At 35.3% G+C, this 26,621-nt stretch overlaps 2 protein-coding genes across 2 annotated transcripts; one reads left to right on the forward strand and one right to left on the reverse strand.

Moving 5' to 3' along the window:
* The first annotated feature begins 5,865 nt into the window (after positions 1-5,865).
* On the forward strand, positions 5,866-12,447 carry LOC122593147 (ataxin-3 homolog). The gene is made up of 2 exons (XM_043765509.1): positions 5,866-6,255; positions 11,571-12,447. The coding sequence occupies exons 1-2, from the start codon at positions 6,028-6,030 to the stop codon at positions 12,258-12,260; spliced, it is 918 nt and encodes a 305-aa protein (XP_043621444.1). The 5' UTR covers positions 5,866-6,027; the 3' UTR covers positions 12,261-12,447.
* Positions 12,448-18,916: 6,469 nt separating this feature from the next.
* Positions 18,917-21,984, reverse strand: LOC122594499 (DNA replication complex GINS protein PSF2-like). The gene is made up of 8 exons (XM_043766946.1): positions 21,834-21,984; positions 21,621-21,695; positions 21,407-21,521; positions 20,714-20,813; positions 20,609-20,639; positions 20,437-20,529; positions 19,273-19,422; positions 18,917-19,154 (listed from the first exon to the last, which is right to left on the reverse strand). The coding sequence occupies exons 2-8, from the start codon at positions 21,669-21,671 to the stop codon at positions 19,137-19,139; spliced, it is 558 nt and encodes a 185-aa protein (XP_043622881.1). The 5' UTR covers positions 21,672-21,695; positions 21,834-21,984; the 3' UTR covers positions 18,917-19,136.
* Between the last annotated feature and the right edge of the window lie 4,637 nt (positions 21,985-26,621).

The raw sequence follows: 26,621 nt of genomic DNA on the forward strand, positions 1-26,621 counted from the left end.
TTAACAGGAATAGATATGGTGGATAAAGTGTCCTTCTTTATGAGAGTATATAGGAATTTCTAACCGTAAATCTCTGAGCCTGTGAACACGCATTCACTTGCTGTAATGTATTCCAGTATCTCTCCTAAGATCGACATCCACTTAAGTCTCTTTTCTTAATAACACCAGATTCTTCATCCCTGTGATTAAACTACTGCAATTCTGGAATAGACATAAAACATATCCAATATCATACACACACACTATAGATCATCATATAGAAATGATCTTCTATAGTAAATAATCTATAACAAACTTTAGAAAACATAACAAATGATAAGACTAATGATCATCAGTTTCACGGAGTTTTCTCTTTCGTCCATCTAACTGATCTTCAAAGTCCTTCACAATTTGTTCATGAGATCTGCATATCTCTTCTTGTTCAGGAGTTAACACGAGAGGTATAACTCTTGGATAATCACGATTGTGATCTTCCATGATAACCTCAACACTCCACACTTTGTCAATCAAAACCCGAGGAAAACAGTTTTTTGAAAATTCTCTCTCGGTAAAAACCCTATTACCACCCTTCAGTATATAATGTGTAAGATAGACTTTTTCCTTTTCCAAGTCCTTCTCTGACATCCGTACACCTGGTATAGAGTCTTGATCTTGTTTTTCAACAAAATTAACACGGTCAATTAAAATACTTCCTTTTACAACTTTTCCAACACCGGAGATTTTTCCGCCTTTGGAATCTACAAAACAGACATATGATCCTTTGACAGGAGTAAACTCTGTCACTAGACCCTTATCTTCCATAATGTGCCTGAAGCTTCTGCTATCGACAAACCATAAACCTGCGATCTTCCTTAGCATCTCCTGCACATTCACAAACATATTAGTTTCTCAAGGGACCCCTAGCCTTACTGGCTTTGGGTCTTTCATTTTCTTCATCAGAAACCATATCAGCCCAGTAACCACTAGTAGGAACCTATGCTTTAGCAGGTTTAGCAGTTGAGCTGTCGAAGGGTCCTTTTCTGGGGGAATTCCGTGAACCTGTTCCATCACTAGGTTGACGACTTGGGGAACCACTAGGCCTCCTATTAGTAGGTAGCCTTTGGTCATTATCCCTCAGATTCTTTTGAAATCTAGACATTCTCTCAGGAGACGAATAAGATAATCTCCTGGGACTATGTCTCTGAAAACGGTCAACTGGATTAGACTGCACATTAGAGATAATCCTATCATAATAAGCATGGTCTGATTTTATCTTGAGTGGAGATTTTGATCTCCAGCTACTTGATTGACTTGACCCATTAGAACCTTCTCTAAAAGAGACACCTCTAGGCTTATTATCAGTTTCGTAGTCCTTTTCAAATTCCCTAAATCTCAAATAATTCTGAGCTGTTAAACTGTCAGGATTTCTCTTAACCCACTCCCCATAATATTTTTCTTTATGATCTTTCATTGAAATCCCTTTTGATGAACCAGAATTTCCACTTGACTCCATACTGCCTCTAGATTTTTCAGGTGAGACCCTAGATTTATTTTTCTTATAAGGACAACAACTTGACACGTGACCTATTTCACGACACTTAAAACATGACCTTTTAGAAGTTTTCTTTGATAAATCACCATGAACTATCTCAGGCACTGGAACCCCATGACCCCTTAATTCATCAATATATTCAAGAGTGGCATATGCTTCTTCCCAAGTAGTTGGAGCTTTAATAAGGTCAGCATATCCTTTTACAGTCTTAATCTCAGGACCACGACCAACAGATAACATTTCTTTAAGTTTTCTTTCAGCAAATTGTTCTGGTGTTTCCGATTGTACACTTTGACCTTTTGCATCCATTGTGGAAGTTTGAACAAAACCCTTTTGGGAAATTTTATTTTTAAACTCTTCACATGGTTTTGGCAAGTTATCAGATTTTATTGGTTCTTCAAGACTCCAGATTTGTTCAATGTTTTTCGGATATTTACCATTTAAATCTGACTCCTTTGTTGAGAACACTTTACCATTTAAATCCCTCCATCAAAGTCTTGAATTTCTGCCATGAATGCATGATTCTGATCATCGGCACTAGTCGAACCCCAATTATATGTACCATCAGATTAAACCACCAATGCTCTTGAGTTATCAACCTCTCCGAAGCTTCAGTTCCTAGTATTAGTATGGACGTCCAGAATTCTGACTAGCAATAGAACCTCCCTGATTGAAGTTCTGACAACCTATAGCTGAATTGTTGTCCCGTCTTGGCCTCTGACACTCACGAGCAAAATGTCCAAAGCCATCACAGTTGAAACATTTCACCTTGGTTTTATCAAACCCTACTTTGCCGTCAACCATCTTCCTTCCGGTTCTATCAGTGAAACGCTGAACTCTCAATGTTAACATAGCCAATTGCCAGTTCAGGTCCATTTCTTCCAGATCATCTGGATCAACTTGCTTGTAGTCCTCCCTAATCAGTTCAGGATCAGTCGGTTTTCCTCCAATTAGCTTTTCATGAGCCGACACAAAAGAAGCGAGCATGCCCAGATGTCCCTCAGCATATCTTATGCTCATCGGCATACCTGTTCAACCCGAGCTTGAAGAACTACTATTCTGATTACCATTATGCACAACAATCGCTGATTCCGGAGAGCTTACAAACAACAAGTTGTTGTCAGAATCCATTGTCCTCTTCATCTTCTCATCATCTCCACTGTAGAAGTCAGTAATCCCTCCACTTGAAGATCTTGAGGAAGGAATGCTTGCCTTGCTTCGTTAAAGTTCAGAACGCTGAACAAAATCATTGTTGCCTGCTTCCTTTGATTTCCTTTTCATATCTTGGCTTCTCAGCTTTCGAATAATTTGTTCCAGAGTCCACTTACTGAAGTCGGGATTTTGTTGGATATAAGTGACAAATCCTTCCCATTTGATAAGAAGTGACTCCAACAACTTCTCGATCACGTCTTCTGGATCCGAATTATACCCAAAGTAGGCAAGCTCAACCAGCAGATGACTGTAACGAACCAGTGTCTCATCAAGAGTTTCATCTTTGAAGCTAGTGAACACATAATACTGCTTCTTTAACAAATCTTTCCTACTCTTCTTGAGATCGTCGTCACCTTCACAATGCTCTTTGAGTACATCCCATAAGCCTTTTGTTGTATCATACTTTTCAAACAGATGCAGATTTCCCCTTGGAGAGCCATTCGAAGCGAGCCCAATACCTTGCTTTCAGCTTCATAATCTTTCTTCTTATTGACATCCATTTGCTCATATGAAGCAAGCCTAGCACCGCTCGAACTTGAAGTTTCACCTGGTACTGTTGGAGGAGTATAACCCTTAGTGATACACATCCACATCCTCACATCCATCAGCTTACAGTATGACTCGAATCTGCCATTCCAATTGAAGTATCTGTCAAGGCTTATCAACTTTGGTGGTGAGTTGGCCTTTCCGGTTTCATGATCCATCAGAATCATTTGATTTAGCAACGCCTGATAATTTGCGGGTAACTGTGACATCATTTTCTTAAAGCTAGTAAAGTTCACGAACTGCTTAAAAATAAACAAGGTCGTAAAGTTCACGAGGTCCAAGAATACGAGGTCGCAATTAGAACTCGAGGTCGTAATTAAACTGTGAGGTCGTAATTGAGCTCACGAGGTCGCAAACAATATACGAGGTCGCAATTGAACTGGCGAGGTCGTAATTAGCTACCCAAGTCGAAATACGAGTTGGATGAGGTAATACGAGCCCGCGAGGTCGTAAACGATGTTGGTCCAATGATTCTCTTGAATTCGAAACCCTAAAAGCCAAAAACACACTTTCGACGGCTGCAAACACCAAGATATACCTCGAACAAGATTTCCGACCGTAAACTCGTGAAAGAATCACGTCTAAACAACCCTAAATCAATGTTGTCTATCACCAACAAACTATAACCTTCCGGTATGAAACCAAGAGGCTCTGATACCACTTGTAAGTCCCCTTGACGCGGATCGTTAATAGTTTGATCCCGTTATCTAGAGGTGCGGAATCCCTCTCTATAACGTGGTGATTCACAACGAAAGCCCCTAGATCATCTGCTGTCTCACAAATCTTCTTCGGGCTAGCGGAACGACCTTTGACCTATTAACCGGCACAAGAATGCTTGAAAATTCGACAAATTCGACCCTAGGGTTATGGTATTTATAGGAAACCCGATCTAGGCTTCAACGAGTCGACCTCGCATTTCCTGCCCAGCTCGACACCTTTACGAGGTCGTAATTGTGTCCCACCTCGTATTTTGTCCCTGCAAATACGAGGTCGTATTCCTATGTCCACCTCGTAATTGTCCCTGCAATTACGAGGTCGTAATCCCTCTCAAGCAGATTAATTATACATTCAATACTTAAACTTAATCTAGTATTCTATGCATAATACAAAGTTCATTAAATACAATTACAATGACAAAGACATATTACATTTAAGCTCAAACAATCTAGACTGCTATTGACATAGACGTGCACTTACATAAGTCACTCATCACATATAAGTTGTAAGTTTGTGTGTAGGCGGTTATAAGACCTAACAGGGAACCTCACACCCGACTGGATAGATAAGCCTTACGGTGGTCCATCAATGTCGTTCAGGAATGGCAAGCCAATCCAAGAATAGTCCGTATGTTCAAAGACATTAGTGGGTAATCACGCCACCCGGAGATACTCAAACCACGTAATTATGTTGCAAGGAGCCACCCAAGCAACTACATATACGCACCCACCGGGCAAGGGCAAGTACGGGTTAAGCTTAACACTTCTCATATCATTTAAGAGCTCGATTTGCATCACATATAGTTTAGGTGTCCACATTACCTAAACAATCATCACATATTCATCTTTTATGTTTGGACCCTTAAACGTGCACGTGTCATGGCAACTTAATAAGTCTAGTGAGCTAGATGAACAAGCCATATAATCATGCACATTTCACATATATCATCAACATATAATCACATTTCATTTCATCTCAAGACATTACATAGCATTTCATAGCATATCATTACATCTCATATCATTCCATAACATTCCATAGCTAATCATTACATTTCATATCATAGGACTGCATTTCAGGTTTCAATAGTCATGTACATAGCCCATATCACCTCCCGTGTAACCCCTATTTAACTTTGGTGGTAAATTGATTGAAAATATAACCGGTATATTTACGAGAATTTTCTTTTAATTATATGATTATATATAACATTGAATATGGATATATGTATATATATATTACCTAATAAAGAAAATCCACCTTTTTATTTTAGGTAATTCTACTTTTGAATTATCATAATTGCCCTTTACTTTTTATATTTAGCCATAAATAAATTAATTTACACTATAAATCTTTATTTTAACAATTAATACTTTAAGCCCTTATCTTTTAAAAAATCCACTATAACAATTGCATCAATCTACACCACTTGACACCGCCACCACCATGAATACTACCATCATTGACACCACTAGACCGTCTTTCCCACTACTGCCGCCACATTGTGCGGGTACCATGCTCGTATCCATGTTATCTATATCTAACCAACGAGTCATTGATTGTGTGTAATTGTGTATAGATCTGGAATTGAAGTAGAAGGGAGTGTTTAAAGATAAAAAGACGAATATACCCTCATGTGCAGTGGGTCTTGACGGAGCCACATTAAACTCCGTTAGAGTGAGGGGTATGTAATGATACGGAAAAACGAGAGGGGTGAAAAATGAAAAAAAGACAAACCTCAGGGGCATGTAATGAAATTAACATTAATTTTTTTTATTTTAAAACATACAAATTGGGATCCATATTTACCATAACTTTCTTTCACGAGGCATAGCATAACAATTACCGCAGTAAAAACCCATATATCATAACAACCTAATAACCTTGAAAACCAAATCAAACACATTCATCTTCATCTTCAAGAAAACTATCAATCAATCAATCAAATCTTTAAAGTTGGGTTTTTTTTAATCCCCATCAAAAATTATTCTTCAATAATAGCAATAATAAACAAAACAACAATGGAAGATGGTCAAATAAATGGAGGAATGTTGTACCATGAGGTACAAGAATCAAAACTATGTGCTGTTCATTGTGTGAACACAGTGTTACAAGGGCCTTTTTTTTCGGAAATTGATTTGGCTGCTTTGGCTTCTGATCTTGATCAAAGAGAAAACCAAATGTTGTCTCAAGATTTTGTCTCTCAAGAATCCCATAATGTTTCCATGGATGGTGATTTTAGTATTCAGGTTGGCTTCTTGGTCTGTTTTTTTTTTTTTTTTTTTTTTTATGTTTTGTTGTTATTTTTCGATAACTTGATATGTGATGAATTGGGTATTGTTGTTGACTTGTTGTATTGAATGATCGTTAGAAATATTGGAAATTTGTGCCAAGAAGGATAGAGGGTTTTCGTAGATTAGGTTTTCATTATAGTCTTGTTAGAAAGGTTGGAACTTTTTGAGTAACAAAGATATGGGGGCTTGGTAGATTTGTTATTAGTGTAAATTCGTAGGATGAATTTATTAGAAAATTGATTTTATGAGTAAAGTTGAGTTCTTCATTGAAAAAGAGATTGAGGCATGTTGTAATGTGAGTGCTTCGAGAGTCAAGAACGGCAGTTGTACTTTTGGTCAACAACTTATATAAGGTTAGTTATAAAGTAGCGATAAATACGTGTTTCTAGGAGATGGTATTAGTGGATTTAGGACGTGTCTGTTGTAAGTGTGGAAAATTTTTAGTTAGTGTAGTTTGAGGTGAGCACCTTGGTAGTTACATATGTCGCCCTTTCATGCCTGGGCCCTTGCCTTACCAGTTTTTTTGTTCGATCTTTAAAGACAATTTTGGCTTTCGAGTTAGATCATATGGTTTAGTCATCTGATGCAAGAATAGGGTATTGAGTCCAAGTTGAATATATAATAGATAAGTCATCTCGTCTTTCTTCTGCAGTAAATTATTAATGCCCTACATCACTGTAAAAACAGCCTTTGCGGCTAAGAGAATAAGTTTTTTATTCTTTCTTTTCAAATACTAAAATTTGATCCCAAAAAAATTCAATTGATGCCTATTATGATCTATTCTAAAGCTGCAGGGAGTGATTTTGTGCCCATTCAGACCCCGTTCCAAGATATGAAGGGGACCATAGCAACCCAAAAGTGTTTTAAAACCACCCAGAGTCACCAGCTTTCTATGTTTTTGGGTCATCATTGCCAGCTCTACTTTATATGATTGTCAATGAATTCTTCTTATTTAAAACTTCTTGATCTTATCAACATCTTCTTTGAGCTACAACGATGGAATATGAGATAAGTCGAGTTTGTTGGTTAGAGTTGCACTTGGTTGTAATTAGTTAGTTGATATCTTAGAAGACTCCAGTAGACTGGTCACTGGTATTGATTGTAACAAATTATTACTGGATGTACAATCTTATCATATACAGATTATGGGTTCAAGTATGGAAACAAATAAATGTAGTCGATGCCTTTCTCTTGGAAAAGGATTGCACTGAACATCTCTAAGAACAACTGGGTAGATGCATCAATATCCCAGGCAGAGTTTAGGTCTTTTTACCCTTGTATAAAATAACGCATGGTCAGGCAACTAATTTTGTAACTCACTGTCATTACTCTGAGGATGTTAAAGAGAAATTTATTTAGGTGCTCTAAAGAATTAAGATTATGTAACCAATTTTTATGAACCACCACATGTAGAGAGTATGACAATTAGGATATTGGTTTGTGAGAGTTGTGGGTGGTTGAGATTCATTAAATTTGTATGTTTGGTTTACTTAATGTAGGTGATAGGTTGTGTGTTTCGCCTTGCTAACTTGTATCCGTGGATAACAAAACATGTCACTGAACAGGATCTTGTGGTGTAGGAATGGTTATAGCCACACTTATTTAGATAAAGATCTTAAACAGTTAACAGTTCTTTTTGTGAGAGTTTTTTGAATTTCTGTCTTGTATACAAATTTGTGGAAACAAGGGTGCCCAAAGTAGTTTCAAGGTTCCGAGGAATGCGAAAGCACTTGTGTTTCCTTTTGTAAGGTTTCTAAGAGTAGTTCAATTTTACACATACTTATTATGTATTTCCACAGTGATGCATAAACGAGTCGTGAATGCAATTCCAAAGAACTCTCACGTTAGTTGTAGATTGGTGCTACTTGGTATATGTAATCGCTTAAATAAGATCAAATGATGAAAGGAAAACAAGCCTATAATCACTAACCGTTAAGGCTCTAGAAGAATGGGGGATAGCTAATAGTGATATGCAAAAAATGGAATAATGGTTATTTTAGCCAACTTTTCATAACTAATAACTTAATTATTGAAACATAAATTAGATATGTACTCATCAGCTCCTGAATAAAAGGAAGCTGTTGGTTGTAAGCAACATTTTAGAAGAATATGAATTATATGCAAGAATGTTTTCTCTTGGGTCTTTTAAACCTTTGTGTGTTGGAGAGTAACCCTGGTACCACCATGTTTTTTGGAGCTATTCAAGCACGTTGACAGCCCCCCCCCCCCCCCCCCCCCCCCCCCTCTTTTCCATAGCTGTCTTGCCGAGGGTCAAAACTCTGCTTTGATTCACCACTAGTATACCATATAGAAGAAGAAAAGCTTCTCCCCAGTCTTGTTCCGTTTGAGACCCATAGGGCGGAGCGTACTTGGCTCATCATTATAGCCCTTCTTTGTGAGACAATACAATATCGATGTAAACTACATAACTGGCTGCAATTTCATTCCCACTTGATTTCTTTTATCGTGCATGCCTTCCGAGATAAACCCTGTGGGTGCTCACAACATGTAAACGTATTGATCTCAGCTATGATGCACACGAAATTGAAGGTCAATGGAGGACCTTTAGATCTGGTTGATGTTAAATGAGTTGATTGCCAAAAATTTGAGATATAGTATTAAAACTATTAATTTTAGCAATATTTGAAAAAGTTTCTGGACATCAACAAGTATCTTTTGATTTAAACCCCTCTTGAATAATATATGTGATAATGGAGATGTGGAGGGAAGATCATGGTTTATTCTTGTAAGAAATTATCTTTAGAGAAAAATAAGTAGAAACTCTTCTACAACAGATTAGACAGTAAAGAGACATAATATGTTCATTACTTTCATCAGTTCTCTCAGCAACAGCAGAAAGGATCCTTAGGATGCTGACAAGCAACTGTTGGCGGTTGTTGTCATCGTATTGATTCTAGAAACCAATTAGGGCAGCAGGTCTTATTTCTTTAAGCTAAGAAAACAGGCACACTACAGGAAATTAAGGCAGCCAACCTTAATTAAGTTAGGCCCAGTTTTATTACAAACTTTAATATTAGGCCCCAAAATTCCTCCTACGCAAAATTTATAATAATTTAAGACTAACGGCATCTCATGTGATTTTATATCTTTTGTGTGTGTGCGTGCGTATTATATGTCTTAGTTTAATACACGCAACTCAGAGAGACCTTTGCCTCATCTCTTATACAACACTTGTATCTTATCAAAAGTACATTATCCTATATCCCTTTGACAAATATGAATCTCAACTGTGCACATATTCGGCTAATAATAACTCCTTATTTGGTTCCGTGTTAACAAACTTGAGAACTTAATCTTTTTGAGTTTTCATTTTGATAGAAATTGGTACTTGAAAAACTCTAACCAAGATTTTGATGTCTAATTACATGTTTTCTCATCTGAGAGGTGGCATACCTGCTCTCTTTTGATCGATTACAATTTTTAGCGATGAGTTTTCAGGCTTTGCATCTAGAAAGAGGTTCACTGTTAAATTGTATACTTTAAGCTATTCATTGTTTCCGCACGTGTTCTGTGAAATCTTTATGCTTGTAGTGTTGAAATAAGACATGAAACAAAATTGATAGTGCATGTAGGAGTAGGTGGAATTAGGTCTGTTAGATAACAGGTAATCTTACACAATTAGGTTAAAATGAGGACGTTAAAATGCTTTGGATTGTATTTTATGTGTAGTGATATATGCATATACATCCTTAAATTTAACTAGATACGATATTTAGAGTCAAATAAAAATTCCTTTTCTCAATATTATAGCCAATCTTATTTTAGTTTATATAAATTGTATCTTATTAGTTGTAGATATTTTTAAGATAGGAATGTCGAATTTTTGGGTAAATTTATCTGAATAAAATTTAGGTTGTAGAGATTTTTTAGATAGGAAAGTCCAGATTTTTTAGATTGTAAATAAAAATTCCTTTTCTCAATATGCTTTGATAAACTAAGCTTTTGATTTAGAAACTAGAATTTTATCAGGATAGAATAAATTTGGGGAACGAGTTACTTGTTGTATGACTGTAGAAGCAATAGGGATTATGAATCTATGATGTATTGGAGCTTTTTTTAGTGTCTAATGCTGTTTTTGCTGTCAAAATCTTGTAGATATGCGTACAATGCTTTATATGGATAAGGCTTATATAAATGATCTTTTAATGGGATTATTTGTAAGTGCATATCATGTATTAGATGTTTTCAACATATAAAAATGAATGCGCTTCTAGAATTCGATTTAGTGTCAAACCTTTTGTTCTCGGCTAGAATAGTACCTTTCAAAAATCCCTTTTACGTCTCCCCTAATTATATACACATTAAATTAAAAGATCTTTTTTTGGGGTCTGATATTTGGTCGACTAACCCATGATGTCTGGAGCAAACATGTAAAGGTATCCAAAAGGGAGACTGGCCTGTGGACACATGGCTTGTTTCCTTCCCCTGCAGTAATGAAGTTTTGAACTTGTACCTTCAATTCATCAATGCAATAATCCATTTTGATAACCAACATGACAGCCCGTTAAACTGTGACTCCTTTTTAACAAGGTTCATGAATCATAATTGAAACCACATTTTTTATTTTGATACTTTTTTACTTACGTTTTGATTCTTTCAATACATGCTGTAATTACTGCTTCCACCTACAGTAAAATTGGCTTCCTTAGCTTCCATGTGAAGAAACCTACTTTCAATACAATTGTTTGCTTACATTATGCGACAGCATAGTTGCTTTTTTATTGTGCAAAATGGATACATATACCTAGATAGTACTTAAGGGGACATTGCTACAGAAAGTGGACTTAGCTTGTAATGTCTCCAAGGATATGAGTGTTACAACTTGTGTGTATAGCATAATCAAATATTTAGATAGAGGTCCCTAATCTCAAGTAAAGAAAGAAAGTGATGATATTAATATTCATTAGGAAAGATTAAGTGATCGTCATTGTGAGAAATTTTCCTCTGGATATTGAAGGTTATCTGCAATATTACAGTTTTTCATTAATCTCTTTTGGAGAAAATGTAGGATAAAATTTGGAGTTTTAGTGTTTACAAGTTTTTAATGCACCTAAAATTATTTTGGTGCATCAGTTTTAGAAAAATGTACAATAATATAGTGTATCAGCCACATTTCGGCACCAAATCCATTTAGATCTTTCTCTTAAGCTTCAATTTTTCATTGCATGGTATTGGAATGAGTTATTTATTATGAAGGTCTGGTTAGAGTTGAGATAAACCTGACATAAAAATTTAAAATATGCTTGCAGGTGCTACAAAAGGCATTGGAAGTGTGGGACCTACAGGTGATTCCCCTCCACAGTCCAGTAGCAGAACCAGCTCAAGTCGACCCAGAACTCGAAAATGCATTTATATGCCATTTACAAGACCATTGGTTCTGTATCAGGAAGGTAAATGGAGAATGGTACAACTTTGACAGCTTATACGCTGCCCCAGAACATCTCTCAAAATTCTACCTTTCTGCCTACCTCGACACATTAAAAGGGTTTGGATGGAGTATATTTTTGGTCAGGGGTAACTTCCCAAAAGAGTGCCCAATCACATCTGGTGAAGCTTCCAATGGCTATGGTCAGTGGTTGCTGCCCGAAGATGCTGAGCGTATTATTAAATCCTGCAATACTGGGCAGCGGCAGCAGCAAAACCGAGAACAGCAGCAGCAGCAGTTGCAGCCACCTAGAACTCTACCAACCGAAGATGATGACTTGAATGCAGCCATTGCCGCTAGTTTGAGAGATAATGGTGGTGAAGTTGGGACCTCTGGGAACGCTCAAGATGATGATTTGGCAGCTGCCATTGCTGCCAGCTTGAAAGATTCTTCTCCGGCAACTGTAAGCAGTGATTTGACTGCAGCAACTACACCGCCCGCCACTCCTGCCACTTGTGCTGAAGAAGGGAGCTCGGAAACTGAAATTCAGAAGAGCCCTTTACAAGATAAGTGACAAGAGAGTTGGCTAATGTGTGTATTCACATACTTTGTTTTGTTGAGAAAGACATTATTATACTTCCTTTTACTGTAAAGACTTGTCAGTTTGTTTTACTTGTATTTCTTGAATATATGAAGACGTTCGGATAAAAAATAAGACAAATTCATTAAAGTTGTATGATCTAATTATTTTAAGTTTTGCATGATTGCATCTTTTATGTTTATTTTACGAGTCACTTCGTGGATCAATAGACTTCTTGCTGATTGCAAGAATGCAAGAAAAACACAGTCCCACTTTCCTGCTACGATCTCTAGCATTAACATAGATTCTCCATCAAATACGGGTATTCTTGTCATCCATAGATATTAGTATAGTTTGGTTTGGTATTTTTGGTTTAAGCTTTTACATGCACCCAAAAACCAAGACCATTAATATGAGGCAATTACCTATTTGTTTCTAGAGCTCTTTTCAAATAGCAAATGATGTCTGCTTCAAAAATTAGTTAATGATATTTTCTCTGTGATTGAATAACCAAAAAGTTATATTAAAACAAAATAATCTTGCTTATATCCTCTTTTCCAAGTGCAAAATCATGAAATCGGTTTCTTACTTTGTGAACGTTTTGATTTGGTTTTATTAGTTTTATTTACGGTTTTTAATTTGGTTTTAGATTTTACTCACTCGGTCACTCCTATTTCAAAATTCAAATGAAAGGAATATGCAGGCTTAATCTATTGGATTTGGAAGGCCCACATAGTGAACCTAATAAACATAGCATGTTGGCCGAAATTTCATATACTTAAGGAGATCCTTGGTTCTCAATCTCTTATGACTTATCTCTATCTCTAGTAATTTTTATATTTTGGATAATTCTACTTTGAATTACCAAAACTCCGGATCGTTTAGTAGACTATTAAACATTTAATAATAGAGTTTAAAAAATCTAAAAATGTAAATTTAATTTTCAATATAATTCTTTGTTAATGAATAATCAAAGAATTTCAAAGAGTAATGCGGAATAAAATGATTAAAAGACAAACTCTAATTCTAAATTATTCTTCACTGAATACAAATTATGTTTGATAAATATCGAATTTATCAAAGATTAAGAACTGTTGATGGACACAGTTCTTGGTAGAAATAATATTTGAAAAACATAAAGTAACAAATATATAATTCTCTGAAACAATTGGACAGACATTTTCCTCCAATGCTTGACTTTCCAATTATAGACAAAAATTCATTTCGGGATGGGTGAAGGGCTCAAGGCCACTTGTCAAACTCTTGTAAAATAAGTGCATGTTGACGCAACCGCGACCCTATACCTTTGTGTCATTTTTGTTTTATCCCAAAGACAAAATCTCTGTCTGTACTCAGCAGCATCTGCTGATGAATCGTCAGTATCTTTCAAGGTTGCGGAATTCGTTAATCTTTCTCAGGTCATCCGACAATGAGTTGGGAGTACTAGGGGATATGCGGTGAGTACTTGGGGGGTCAAAGTGGCCAACTCAGGGAGTACTCGGAATAATTGGACAACTCGGATCTACTTGATACCCCATCTTGTAACGAGTACTCGGAGAGTACTCGTCTCTACTCAGTGTGTTTTACAACAGTGGTATTTTTAGAAGAATGTTGCATACTAAAATTCTTCTAAGTCTTTAGTTACATGTTGATAACCTCTTTGTTGTATCTTCAAGTTATTATTTAGACTTAAGATTTATTCCACATATCTTTAAGATCTTTCATCAGCTTCTTTCTTTGACTTCAGTTGATTATTACTAACTTTGATACTTGATGATATTGGTTCCTCATTCCTGTTGATAAAATGTACTTAATAATATATTTTGACTAATTATATACCAAGTTCATTTTTGATTAATAATAAGGAAGTTAGAATTTTTAGTCTTAAAAATCCGTACAATTTATAATTTTAATGTAAATTTTGCAGGAAACCAATTAAATTTTGACATTCAATATATAAAAATAGGGAAAATCTTAAATGTTGTTAAAAGTATAAAAAACTCAGTCTCATGTATTTCATATATGTTAAAATAAAAAACTCAACCTTCCGTATATGAAGAGACATATCAGGTAGACACCTCATAAAAATAATATTAAAATTATAAAACTTTATACACATTGTGAAATATCATCGTTCTCTCTGTATAGTTCCGTCACTCCCTAGCTATTTGTCTTTAAGAAAGAAAAGAATTTCTTGTTAGAGGAATCAACGCGTAGGGTTATATGATTAGATAGGAGTATTGTATAGGTGGGCTACCTACTTACCTAGAAGCTACATCAACTGATATGGATTATTATGCTTTAAATCATTGCTACCATCCAAATTAACCAACTCTAACATTAATTATATACAACCCCAAAATGCCCACACGTTTACACATTTTCTTGTGTTTTTGCTCACGTAGTGTACTTGTGTTTTAACTACTTTTATAACGAGTTAAAGGTAAATTTAAGCTTGTCTCACATGATTTAAATGGTTTTGGGTAATAAACATGGAGCTTAGACATAAGACGAGATGAACAACCACATAAGGCTGTATTTTTCATTTTAAGTTAATATATATATATATATATATCTATGGTAATACTTTGGTAAAAACAGTCTTAAAATAAGAACGGTGAGAACACTTAAAAATCATCATTTTGATGCATTAAAGGTACATAAAATTAACATAGTGCAGAACTAATTATCATCATTTAAGTGTTTAACAACACATTGATCCGTCAAAATCGAAAAAATCACGTTTTTTGATGGATGCATCATTTTGAAGAATATGCATCCAAGATGGATGCACAAAACAAAAAACATGATTTTCTTGATTTTGACAGACCAATGTGTTGCTATACACTTAAATAATGATCAAACTTTAAAAATAAGAACATGTAAGAACCAATAGAAGACTTCCAAATCATCAAACTTTAAAAAGAGTAATTAAGACAATTGCAAAATACAATTAGTTTATATTTTTATCTATAATTTGAAAATATTTTATTTTTCCTTCAATAAAACAATAACCATAACCCAGTTCTTACTTTTCAATTTTCATTGCTTAACCGTACATATCCATTAAGGCATTCATATTAAGTTCATATTAAATTATTTTAATTTTCAATTCACCAAAACAAATATCATACGTTTTTTATATTTTCATTTAACAACTTTTGCTTTGTTTATTTAAGACTTTCGTTAGTTTTTATACATCCAGTTTATTTATATGTATCCAAATAACATTAATTTACATGCATCCCACTTGCGTTAATTATTTATGCATTTAAATTATCTTTTATACATCCAAGTTATGTTTAATTTTTTTTTTGCATCCAAATTATTTTTTATTGTTTTAATGCGTCCAAATCATGTTAGCTTTTATGCATCCAATTTATTTGTATACATCCAAGTAAGATTAATTTATATGCTTCCAAGTTATGTTAATTATTTATGCATCTAAATTATCTTTTATACATAAAGTCATGTTAATTTTTTGTGCATCCAAATTAATTTTTATTCATCCACTCCTTGTTAGTTATTTAACTTTAATTATAAAATACAAATTACTAGTTTATTCATTATGTTTGGTACGTAATTTTGAAACCAAAAACTTGGTAACCGCTTTTCTTTTATAACTACCCGAACATGTGAAGATTTTATACCCATTTTTTTTATATCGATTTTTCCATTACTTTATATAATTATCCTTTTATCCTTTAATATACATGTAAAATGACATATTTGTCAATAATTGATTTAATAATTACAAATACACCATTTATCATCTTAGCCTTTAATTTATATCATCCATAGGACAGAAACTGTTCTTATTCTAAATCTGTTCTCACCGGAAAGCTACCATGTATATATATATATATATATATATATGGTAGAGATCCTGGAAGAAGGTGTCTTAAGGAGAGAAGGGAGAGAAGGTCATATGAACCAGTCAGAACGCGACATGTGTCAAAATGAAAAAACATGTGCGGTGGCATTTTGGTAAATAAATCAAACTTTTCTGAAGTGATCAGCCTAGGTTCCGATCAGCTTGGGTCTGGGTCAGCTTGGGTTCTGATCAGCTTGGTTGGTCAGCTTGGTCAGCCTGGGATCTGATCAGCTTGGGTTTGGGTCACCTTGGTTGGTCAGCATAATCAGTTTGGTCAGCTTGGGTCTGGGTCAGGTTGGGGTTTGTTCAGTTTGGGTCAGCTTGACACAATTTACACATAATCTACACAAATGTAGATTATGGGTTTTGGGTTAGCTTGGGTTCTGGGTTGGGTCAGCTTGGGTCAGTTTGGGTTCTGATTAGCTTGGTTGGTCAGCATGATCAGTTTGGTCAGATTGGGGTCAGGGTCTGATTGGGTCAGGTTGGGGTCAGGTTGGGTTAGCTTGGGGTTGGGTCAGCTTGGGGTTGGGTTGGGTCAGTTTGGGGTCTGGGTCAGGTTGGGTCAGCTTAGTTAGCTTGGGTTGGGTCAGGTTGACACAATCTACACAAATGTAAATTAATCTACACAAATGTAAATTATGGCTTTTGGGTCAGCTTGGGGTCAGGTTGGGTCAGCTTGGGGTTGGGTTGGGTCAGCTTGGGGTCTGTTTCAGGTTGGGTCAGATTGGGTCAGCTTGGGTTGGGTCAGCTTGACACAATCTACACAAATGTAGATTAATCTAAACAAATGTAGATAATGGGTTTTGGATCAGCTTGGGGTTGGGTTGGGTCAGCTTGGGGTCTGAGTCAGGTTGGGTCAGCTTGGTTAGCTTGGGTTGGGTCAGCTTGACACAAAACTACACATAATCTACACAAATGTAGATCCCAAGCTGACCCAGATTCCAGGCTGACCAAGCTGACCCATAACCCAGGCTGACCAATCTGACCCAAACAAGCTGACCAAGCTGACTAACCATGTGTACAAATAAGAACACTTAAAAACGTGATTTTTTCGATTTTGACGGATCAATGTGTTGTTAAACACTTAAATAATGATAATTAATTAAGCATTATGTTAGTTTTATGAAATTTTAATGCATCAAAATGATGTTTTTAAGTGTTTTCACCGTTCTTATTTTAAAAGTGTTCTCACCGGAGTGTTACCATATATATATATATATATGATGGGGTGATTAAGATGTTAAGTATGCACCAGTATTTGTTTACACGTTGTCAGGTCAAATTCGTCGCTTCTAACCAAAGGCCTTTTCCTTTCAGCTTGTCATAGGCCCAAATTTCTTTAGGGCCGACCCTGTTAAAGTATTAACAAAGAAATAAACATCAATATAAAGTTTTTAATTAACATATTGGACCATATCCTTAAAAGTTAAACTTAATAAAGTTAAAACTGATTCACCAACCGATAAAAATAAAAAAAAAAATTGGAAAAGAGGTCATATATTTTATGTGAGTAGTATACGAATTAAAAAAAGGAGAATGACTAATGGCTTAAAAATCCTTCTAATCACAAGATCATGCCATATGGAAGTAGATTACATTTGTCATTTGTCATTTGTCATTTGTCATGATTTATAGTTTTTTGAAAGATTTTTAGGCTATTTTTTAGAAGGATTAATCACTTTCCTTAAAAAAAATTACACAAGCTAAGGGGGTGTTTGGTATTACGACTACAAAATAAAATCTGCGTTTTAAAAACGGGTTATGCGTTTTCAAAACTGCGTTTTAAAAAAACATGTAGGTACATGCTTCTCCAAAACTACGTTATCATTGCCAATAATCACTTTTTCATACAAACCTTTTTTCAGATTGTTTTTGTTTTACAAACGCAATAATAAGATAATCACTTTAAAACGAAATTCTAAACAACCTCTAAATATATATAAAACAAAAACACAAACACCGAGCTAAATTACCATTTGATTCATGCTGTACCGTCGGATGATGTACCTACAAGTTGCAACCACATTCATGTAGTCATGTAGACATGAACACATGCCAAACAACCACCTACCCAAAATAAAAAATGGAATAAATCTCATTTTAATTACAATTTCACCACCAAACTTTAAGAATATGCACCCATATAGTATGGTATATATATTAACCTTTTTGTGTTCTAATCATTTGATGGTGTTAGTTTAATCGAGATTGACCAGAAAGACAGATTCTTTAGAGTGGGACACTTTCATTAGGCAAATCAATTAGACGTAGTCAACGAGTTTCTCTGTCCAGAAGCACCTTGTACTAAAGCTTACTTTTGTCTTCTGACATAACCAAGGATGAAGTTTCAATGCACATTTCATATTAATATTTGTCCCGGTATAGCTCAAATTAACATAAAACTGTGGAAGAACAACCTAGTAAGAATTCCGCTAATGATAATGATATATATTGCAATACTCTATATTACGAATAAGAAAGGAGTCCTCAAAAAGAAAAGGAGCTTAAAGAAAGTTATAGACTTTTAACATGTTTTTTGAAAGATTTAACTTAGCTAACATTAGGCTCAAGAGTCTAGAGGCATCATTGACAATGTATCTGACCCTATTGTCATGCATCACAAAGAGACTCAAAGATTACCAGAAATTCAAAAAATAGTGTTACAAATCACAGCTTATGCACGCTTGCAACATTAAGTCTAAAAATTTCGACAGTTCTCCACAAACCAAAAAACGCGGAAATATTAGCTTGAGCATAAGAAACTAAATGGGAGGTGTTGGAAGAAATATGTCAAACATGGTCATTAAATGTGTAAAATACTTATCCTTTCTTAATATCAAACATTTTTGAATACCCAGTTCGGTTCTGGTGAAACGAAAAGGAGTTTGAGTCAACTCTTGACTGACCTATACATGTAGAAATCAACTTATTGACTAACAGAGCCTGCCTTTCTTAATTCTGAACATCACTTCTGATGGATAAGGTTGAAGAAGTCTTCATCGTCTCAACTCACGCTGGAAAGAAAAGAAAGATAGTTGAATGTTTAGCATGTATATTGATCAATGAGCAAGAGTATTGACTTGTACTCGTACCCTCAACTTCTGTTTTTGGTGATAAAGTGAAAAAACTTACCCTTGGTCCCCGATCAGCTGCTTGGGTTCGTCTATGTTCTTGTCTCTCCGTGTTGTGGATCATCTCTGGGTTACCAAGTTTGAAAAATGTTTCTAGCCCTCCAGTAACAAAGGGCCTTATCACATTTACTTCCATTGCAGATAAATTTAACTGTGAATATGTACATTTAATACAAGTGATAAGAACCATGACAAAATGAAAATCAAAAACTACTTCTACTTCTAGTCTTCTACCGATGATAATTGACACTCCCATCCCCTTCTGCTCAGTTTCATGACAGCCTACATAGAAACCCCTGACAGCCTCATGTCAACAACGATACCCAGAAGCTGACAACCTCATGTCAAGATTTGCTTAATCAGTATTGACTAGTAATTTCGACTATTTTACTTAGGAATAGGTGATGGTCAAACAAAATAAGAAAATGGTCAAATAGTTCAAATTGATAGATAATAACCCAATTTGTTATTTTAACGAATAAAACACCTAAAAGAAAATCTACATGGAAAGAGTATAACTTTTGTAATCATATTTAGCTCAGTACCACTAATCCATCAATAGATGGAGTGGTACCCGTACCAATGCAGCTTGGGCTCACATGTGAAGTTGAGAGAAGCGTGTCCAATCCATGGGGATGCCCAAATCATGTGGGTTTTAAGTGAAGGTATTTCACCGACATCAAGAACCTAGAGGGGAGGTCATGATGGAGATCCAATGTGGTTCCGGCCTTCTGGGGACAAGGTGCCCTCCTATACCCTTTTTTTTGGGTCAGTAGCTATATTTCTATTCTATAAAAGTTAAAGCGCTTTTTTTCAGGTGTACCCAACTGACCCGTCTCATTCAAATTTACACATTTGATCTTTAACACAACCTCTTGCTTTTGTGAAGTTTAGTCTGTATAATATGTGCCTAAAGCAGAGTTTGGTGGAATTGTGGAAACCACTAGCTAGTTCTTTAGAAAGCAGCATGTTAACCGTGTTATCAAAAATTAGCTTAGTAATCAAGTAAAACATTCTGTCATGAGAAAATAACTGACTAAGATGCCAATCATCCTATTTAATGTTTTTATTAAAAACGGGCCATAATAAAAAATGATTATTTCACCTAATAAAGATAAAACATATTTTCTGTATTCTTAGTTCACATTACAGAGGTGAAACATACCTTCATTGCAAATGTCCAAGTTGAAACCTTCTCTAATCCAGTGCCAATTTTATGAAACCTTACATCTTTAATATCTTCAATGAGAGACCTTACCTACACAATACAAAAAGTATGAGCCTTTAAACTTCTGGTATCCAATAGCTATTTTTTTAGAAAAAATGTCAGGACTGACCATATATACTTCAGGTATGTCATCACGAGCACTGCATCAAATACACTATATAAGGCATGGTTTTCACTTTGCTAAACTGATAAGAATAACTTGGCAAACACTCACTGGTCAAAAAGAAGCCTTGAGATCTCAACATAATGAAATGGTAACGCTTCAAACGAGCCTGCAGAGTCACGCTCTGCCTCTAAAACTTGAGTCAGCTTTTCTAGTAGAGAAGAAAGAAACCAAAAAGATGACTAGTTACTATTTAACAATATACATTACACCAATCAATCCTAGTCCACATCAAAATTTCCTTTTTACCGATATGTGTTTGTATATATGTAGATGCAATTTCAAATGAAAACCACTCAAACAACATGAGATTCACAAGGACTAAAAAGTTGCATTTTATGTCACAAACAGTCAAAAAGAAACTAAAAAGGAGTTGAAAACCTCGTAAAACATGAAAAACCACAAAATATACGAGAAAAATGCTCTTCTGTGGTAGCATAGTATGCACATTTCAATAATATGGATAAACATTTTAACTTGATTTCTTCGAATTGGTTAAATATTTTATCTGGCTATTTATCCAATCACAGGTCAAATCATCATAATCGGATCCCTAACTTAAGTAAAATACTATGCACGTTTTCTCAATCTCAGTAACATTTTATTCACATTTCCTCAAAAATTTGGTACCTTTCTTAAATCCTTTATGCAGATATCTTTTTTTTTAACATTTAAATCTATCAACTTTCACCACTTCACCCTAAACGAAAAAATGAGGGCTGTATAAAACAAAATGTGGTTTACCAAGAGACATCCATTCAGGAGGCTGGATAGTGCATTTTCCTCTCTTCTTCAACGCGATTGCTAGCCATATCGGTACTTCAATTGGTACCCGAGACGTAAATGGACCAAAATCTCCCTACAAGTCCTCTCTTGTCAGTTTATTTTCAAATTTAATTATAAATCAAGTATAGTAAGAAAATTTAACTAAAAGAAAAAAGTAAAGAAAGAGAAATACACAAATAAAAGTAACGGGCTTCATATTAAGATTTGGAACAATCTGGATCATTTCATCCTCCGCCAAAAACTCCAGCTGAAATCCATTTAATTTATCATAACTTAGATTAATAATAATGGAAATAATAATAACAATAAATGAAAATTTTATAATTACTATTATTAGCATAATCAACTTCGCTTTTATACAGTGATAAATAAAATACTAAGTTACCTCGGCAGCTGTAAAAGCAGAAACTCCGCGAGGGTCTCATTGGCCGGACATATTTTCCAATTACACTTTGAACCGATCTAATTAGAGGGAGGTTAGATAGATAGATCTAAATTAGGTTTATAGGTGAATTTGTGGCGGGAGAAAATAAATTGTTCACATACACAAACTCAATTCAATTTGGGGCTAAAATAAATCTGGAAAAAAAGGAGCGAAAATTAAAAAAAGAAAAGACAAAAGGGGCTGGGCTGGGCTTGGCTTTTTGAACTGGTATAAACTTGGGCTTGCCGTAAATGGGTTTCGTCAAACAGTTGGGCCACAAGTGGGAGTTCTTTATTTCTTTCTTTGCCCAGGCTAAGAGGAGCGGGGTACTCACAAGTCAAAAGTGGGGGACTTGTAACATTTGGTGTCACGTCATCATAAGGAAAATGTGAGAAAAGGTGGTGAATAGGGCTACTTGTAAAAACTCCCTCCTTTGTTATAATATGGCTCAAATATTCAACCCTATTGCCTGCAAATGTGCATTTAGATCTTTTTGCTCTTAGACTGTACTCTCTCATCAATTTGCAAAACTGATTGTAGATCCAACAAATGTTGTTGCATATCTCCACTATATACTAAGATATCATCAAAAAAATACAAGAGCACATCTTCTAAGCACAGACTGAAAAGTGGAATTCATGAGGGATTGGAAAGTGGCAGGTGCATTGGTTAGCCCAAAAGGAAGGACCGGAAATTCATAATGTCCCTAGTGTGTTTTGAAGGATGAATGTCAGGCTCAAACATTCTCACTTGATGATAACCTGACCTAAGATCCAACTTAGAATACACCTTTTCTCCTTGTAATTCATCTAACAAGTCTTCATGCAGTGGTATTGGAAAAACATCCTTCACTATAGCTTCATTCAGTCTTCTATAATCGACACACATACGCCATAAACCATCCTTTATCTTCACAAGAATCACAGGTGCTGCAAAAGCACTAGTACTATGCCTAATCACCCATGTATCCAACAACTCTTTTGTCATCTGCTCAATTATGGCTTTTTGAGCCTTTGGTTACCCTATATGACTTCAAATTCAAATTTATTTTCTCATCCTTCAAAACTATTTTATGATTTATGGCCCTGGAAGGAGGTAACCCAACTGGTACTTCAAAAAAGTTTGCATAAGTGCCTAAAAGAGCATGTAATTCCTCTGTATCAATTACTTCATTAATAGTGAGGTGATATATTCCATAGTGTCCTCTTGCAGGTTGTATTGTAAATAAATGTGCTTGCACAACTTGACTCTCATTATGAAGAATTGCAGTCATTTTTTCCATGGTACAAGCAACCAATTCCTGTCTCCTATTGCCTTTAAGCTCATACAGAAAACTGCATTGTCAGCTCTTTAAAAATCCATACAATATTACCCAGAGTTTCCAACCATTGAACTCCCAAGACAATATCATAATTTGTCAATTTGATAACCAACATATCAGCTTCAAAATTATTGCCTTGCATCACCCAATCAAACTTCCTACAAAAGCTCATACACCCCATATTATTGCCATCAGCCACCTCCACCTTGACATGTGGAATTTGATGAATATAGCAGCTCACTTTAGTAGTGACAGATTCACTCATGAAATTGTGAGTAGAACCACTATCCACTAATATATGTAATGTTTTATTGCCCACTAACCCAATCACTTGCATTGTAGAATAGAAAGGAATTCCCATTAGAGCATTTAATGAAACTTTTGGTTCTCCATGGATCAATTGCCTTGTATCCACAACTTACTACACCATAAGCTCACCTCCATCTTCTATACTATCATCTATTTCCACCAACACAGTTGCTTCTTTCCCTTACAAACCTTTTGATGTCCAGCCACAAATTTTTCTATCACAATAAAAACATTCTCCCTTAGCTTTCTTCTCTTCCAAAAATCATTTGTTAACCTTTCTAGGTACAACTGGATTTATAGGTGCAGAATTGGTAAGAGTTGGTAATAAAGGTTGTTTACTAATGCAAGGATACACAAAACTCCTATTTTGAGGAAATTTATATGTGCTTGCAATCACAGTTCTCACTCCTAAGGTTTTATTTGCTTGATTTTGCATTCTAGCCATTCAATATGCTTCTTTCAAGGTTTTTGGCTTAAACATTCTAATTGGACATCTAATTTCAGGCTTCAATCCTTCTATATACAAACTTATAGTGTATTCTTCCACCAAGGTAACTTTTGTCAATAATAGGTCAAATGCATCATTATAATCATCTAAATCTAAATCTCCTGTTTGAGTCAAAGCCTTAAGAGATCCCATATCATCTTCTACTAAAATTTGAGCAAACCTAGCGGAAAATAGCTTTCATGTACTCATTCCATCCTATATTCATCATTTCTTTACCACTAAATTGCACATAATTCAAATGCCATGATAGAGCCCTACCTTCTAAATTGAGAGCACCATACCTGACCTTGGTAGTTATCTGGTGTTTCATCTAATGAAAAGTAGTGCTCACACCTATATAGCCATCCTTCAACGTCCTCGCCTTTAAATTTGGGGAAATCTAATTAGGTGAGTCTACTGTTGCAATTTCGGCCAGATTGACCACCGCGAGTATCACCGCCGGTCACAAACTGCTCATACTTATTTTCCCACTGTTTTTGCATATCGATGAACATTTTTTTGAGATCCACAAGTCTTTTATGAGTTGTTGATGAAAATTGATCAACTCGAGATAGATCCTTTGTGAGTTTCTCAATTTCCTGATTTCGTGTTGTCATCTTCTTCGTTTTCTACGTCACCGTCGCCGCCGGCGATAATAACGGAAATCGCTCATTGTAAGACAGTGAATTTTGTGAAAAATCGCTGGAATCTATGATTCCGATATTCGGCAGTGATGAATTAGGTCACCGAAGATACAAAATCGTCCACCAGGAGCATCATCGGAGAAGAAGGCTGGCGGTTAACTCTGATACCAATGATAAAGGACAAATGTGATTGTAGGAAAAGAAAGAGAATTTTGTATTAATATCTTAAATATATCTGTAAAATGTATATGACATCATATATATACAACGGCTATCTCAACCGCTCCTAATAACCCCACTTTCATTTGTACAGATTACACCCCCAACTTCCATTATTTACAACTTTCCCTCTTTATTCATTATTATTATTATTATACAAATGTAGTGTATCAGAAGGAGTGCTCACTGTAGATTGCAGTCCACAAATTAAATTTAACTATACTACACCCCTACCATCCATTCTTAAGAAACTAAAGAGCTTTAAAAAGTCAATTTCCTAGGTTAAAATCTGGTGTTGGTTACTTGTTGAACTCCTTATCAACTTAACGTGATTGTAGCTCTTTTAACATGGCTTTGCTCACAATTATTAAAGCCATTATCATGGCTATCTTAGTCACAAACTCTAGTAATCAACGATGATGGCCTAGTTCAGTATGTGGTTGCTGCAGCCTTCTGACTCCTCAAGGAATCTAGCATTTTATTATTTGTTGATAGTGTTGGTTTAAAAGTACTTTACTGCATTATTAGATTGATAGCTTCCGTTGGCTTTCCCAACCGTCTCATGTATTTGTTTGTCTTCTTCTGTATTCTTTTTCTTTATTACTTTAGACGTGAAGCAACTAAGCAACTATTTGTAATTTCGGGTGTTTCTAGCATAAACAAGAAGATAATATCCCCATTATGGATATGGGTTTTGCAAATGTCTAATACATACTCCTGCTATTCAGTCCACATACCCACTTTAGATTAAAAAAATCTAAAATCCAAACATTCTCTAGCAATACAAGTGACTGAAAAAACAAACATATACTGGTATGTGGTATGTGGTATCTGACTTTCCACTTTTACACAACCTTTAGTTTTTGTAGTTAATTGTTCCAACATGCTTAAGACATCTAGATATCCTGCCTGAGATTATTTCTACTCCTAGATGACTCTAAATACAACTAGCATCTTCAAGTAAACTTAAATAAAAAGTGCATATGATTAAGCCTCAATAAAATTGCACTCATTCCACGATCCAACAGATACTTATTCCCCCCAACATTACCTCATTTTTTTCCACTTCAATAACCACATATTCCACCCTATATTCCACTATGTGTTCATCCTTCCACTTCCAATACCCCTCTATATAATCTCGATTAGAATGAGCCTAGGTATAATAACGACTGGTGTTGCTTAGCTTATTGACGTATAGTTTTGTCCCCTTCAAATTCTTTAGTCTTTTAACGTTTGTTAGGATCCCACAGCTGCAGAAAATCTACGTCAATGAATTTATCATAAGGGTACTAAAAGAAACATGACACTTGTATGTACTCCGTATCTTTAGGCTTCACGTAATGTCTGACTTGATAGGTCTTTGCTTATCACTGGAAAACTCTAGCTTATTGTAAGTTATTTTGTCCTATGTTGCGGCACTTCAGGGATGAAAATCCATCTTCATCATACTATTCATGTTTGCTTGTTCAGTTGCTCTGCGACGTTCTTTAGTAATAAAGTATGATACAGTCTTTGAGTACGTGATGCTTATATACATAACACTAAAAAAATACTAATGTTCCTATTTGTTTTTCTTGCATTTATTCATAATATCATCTAAAAGAAGTTATTTACCTTTTATGAAGCACATAAAAAGAATATCAGAGTTAAAATTTTCTTTAGGAATTCTATGAGTATGTTAAAAAACCTTACTGTCGCATGACGAATTGACGATCAAATTCAATCAGAGTATCGGCCTTCAAAAAGCAAGTTGTTGTATGCCCGTC

Source organism: Erigeron canadensis, chromosome 3 (assembly GCF_010389155.1).
Source record: "Erigeron canadensis isolate Cc75 chromosome 3, C_canadensis_v1, whole genome shotgun sequence".
In the NCBI taxonomy this organism is placed as follows: domain Eukaryota; kingdom Viridiplantae; phylum Streptophyta; class Magnoliopsida; order Asterales; family Asteraceae; genus Erigeron; species Erigeron canadensis.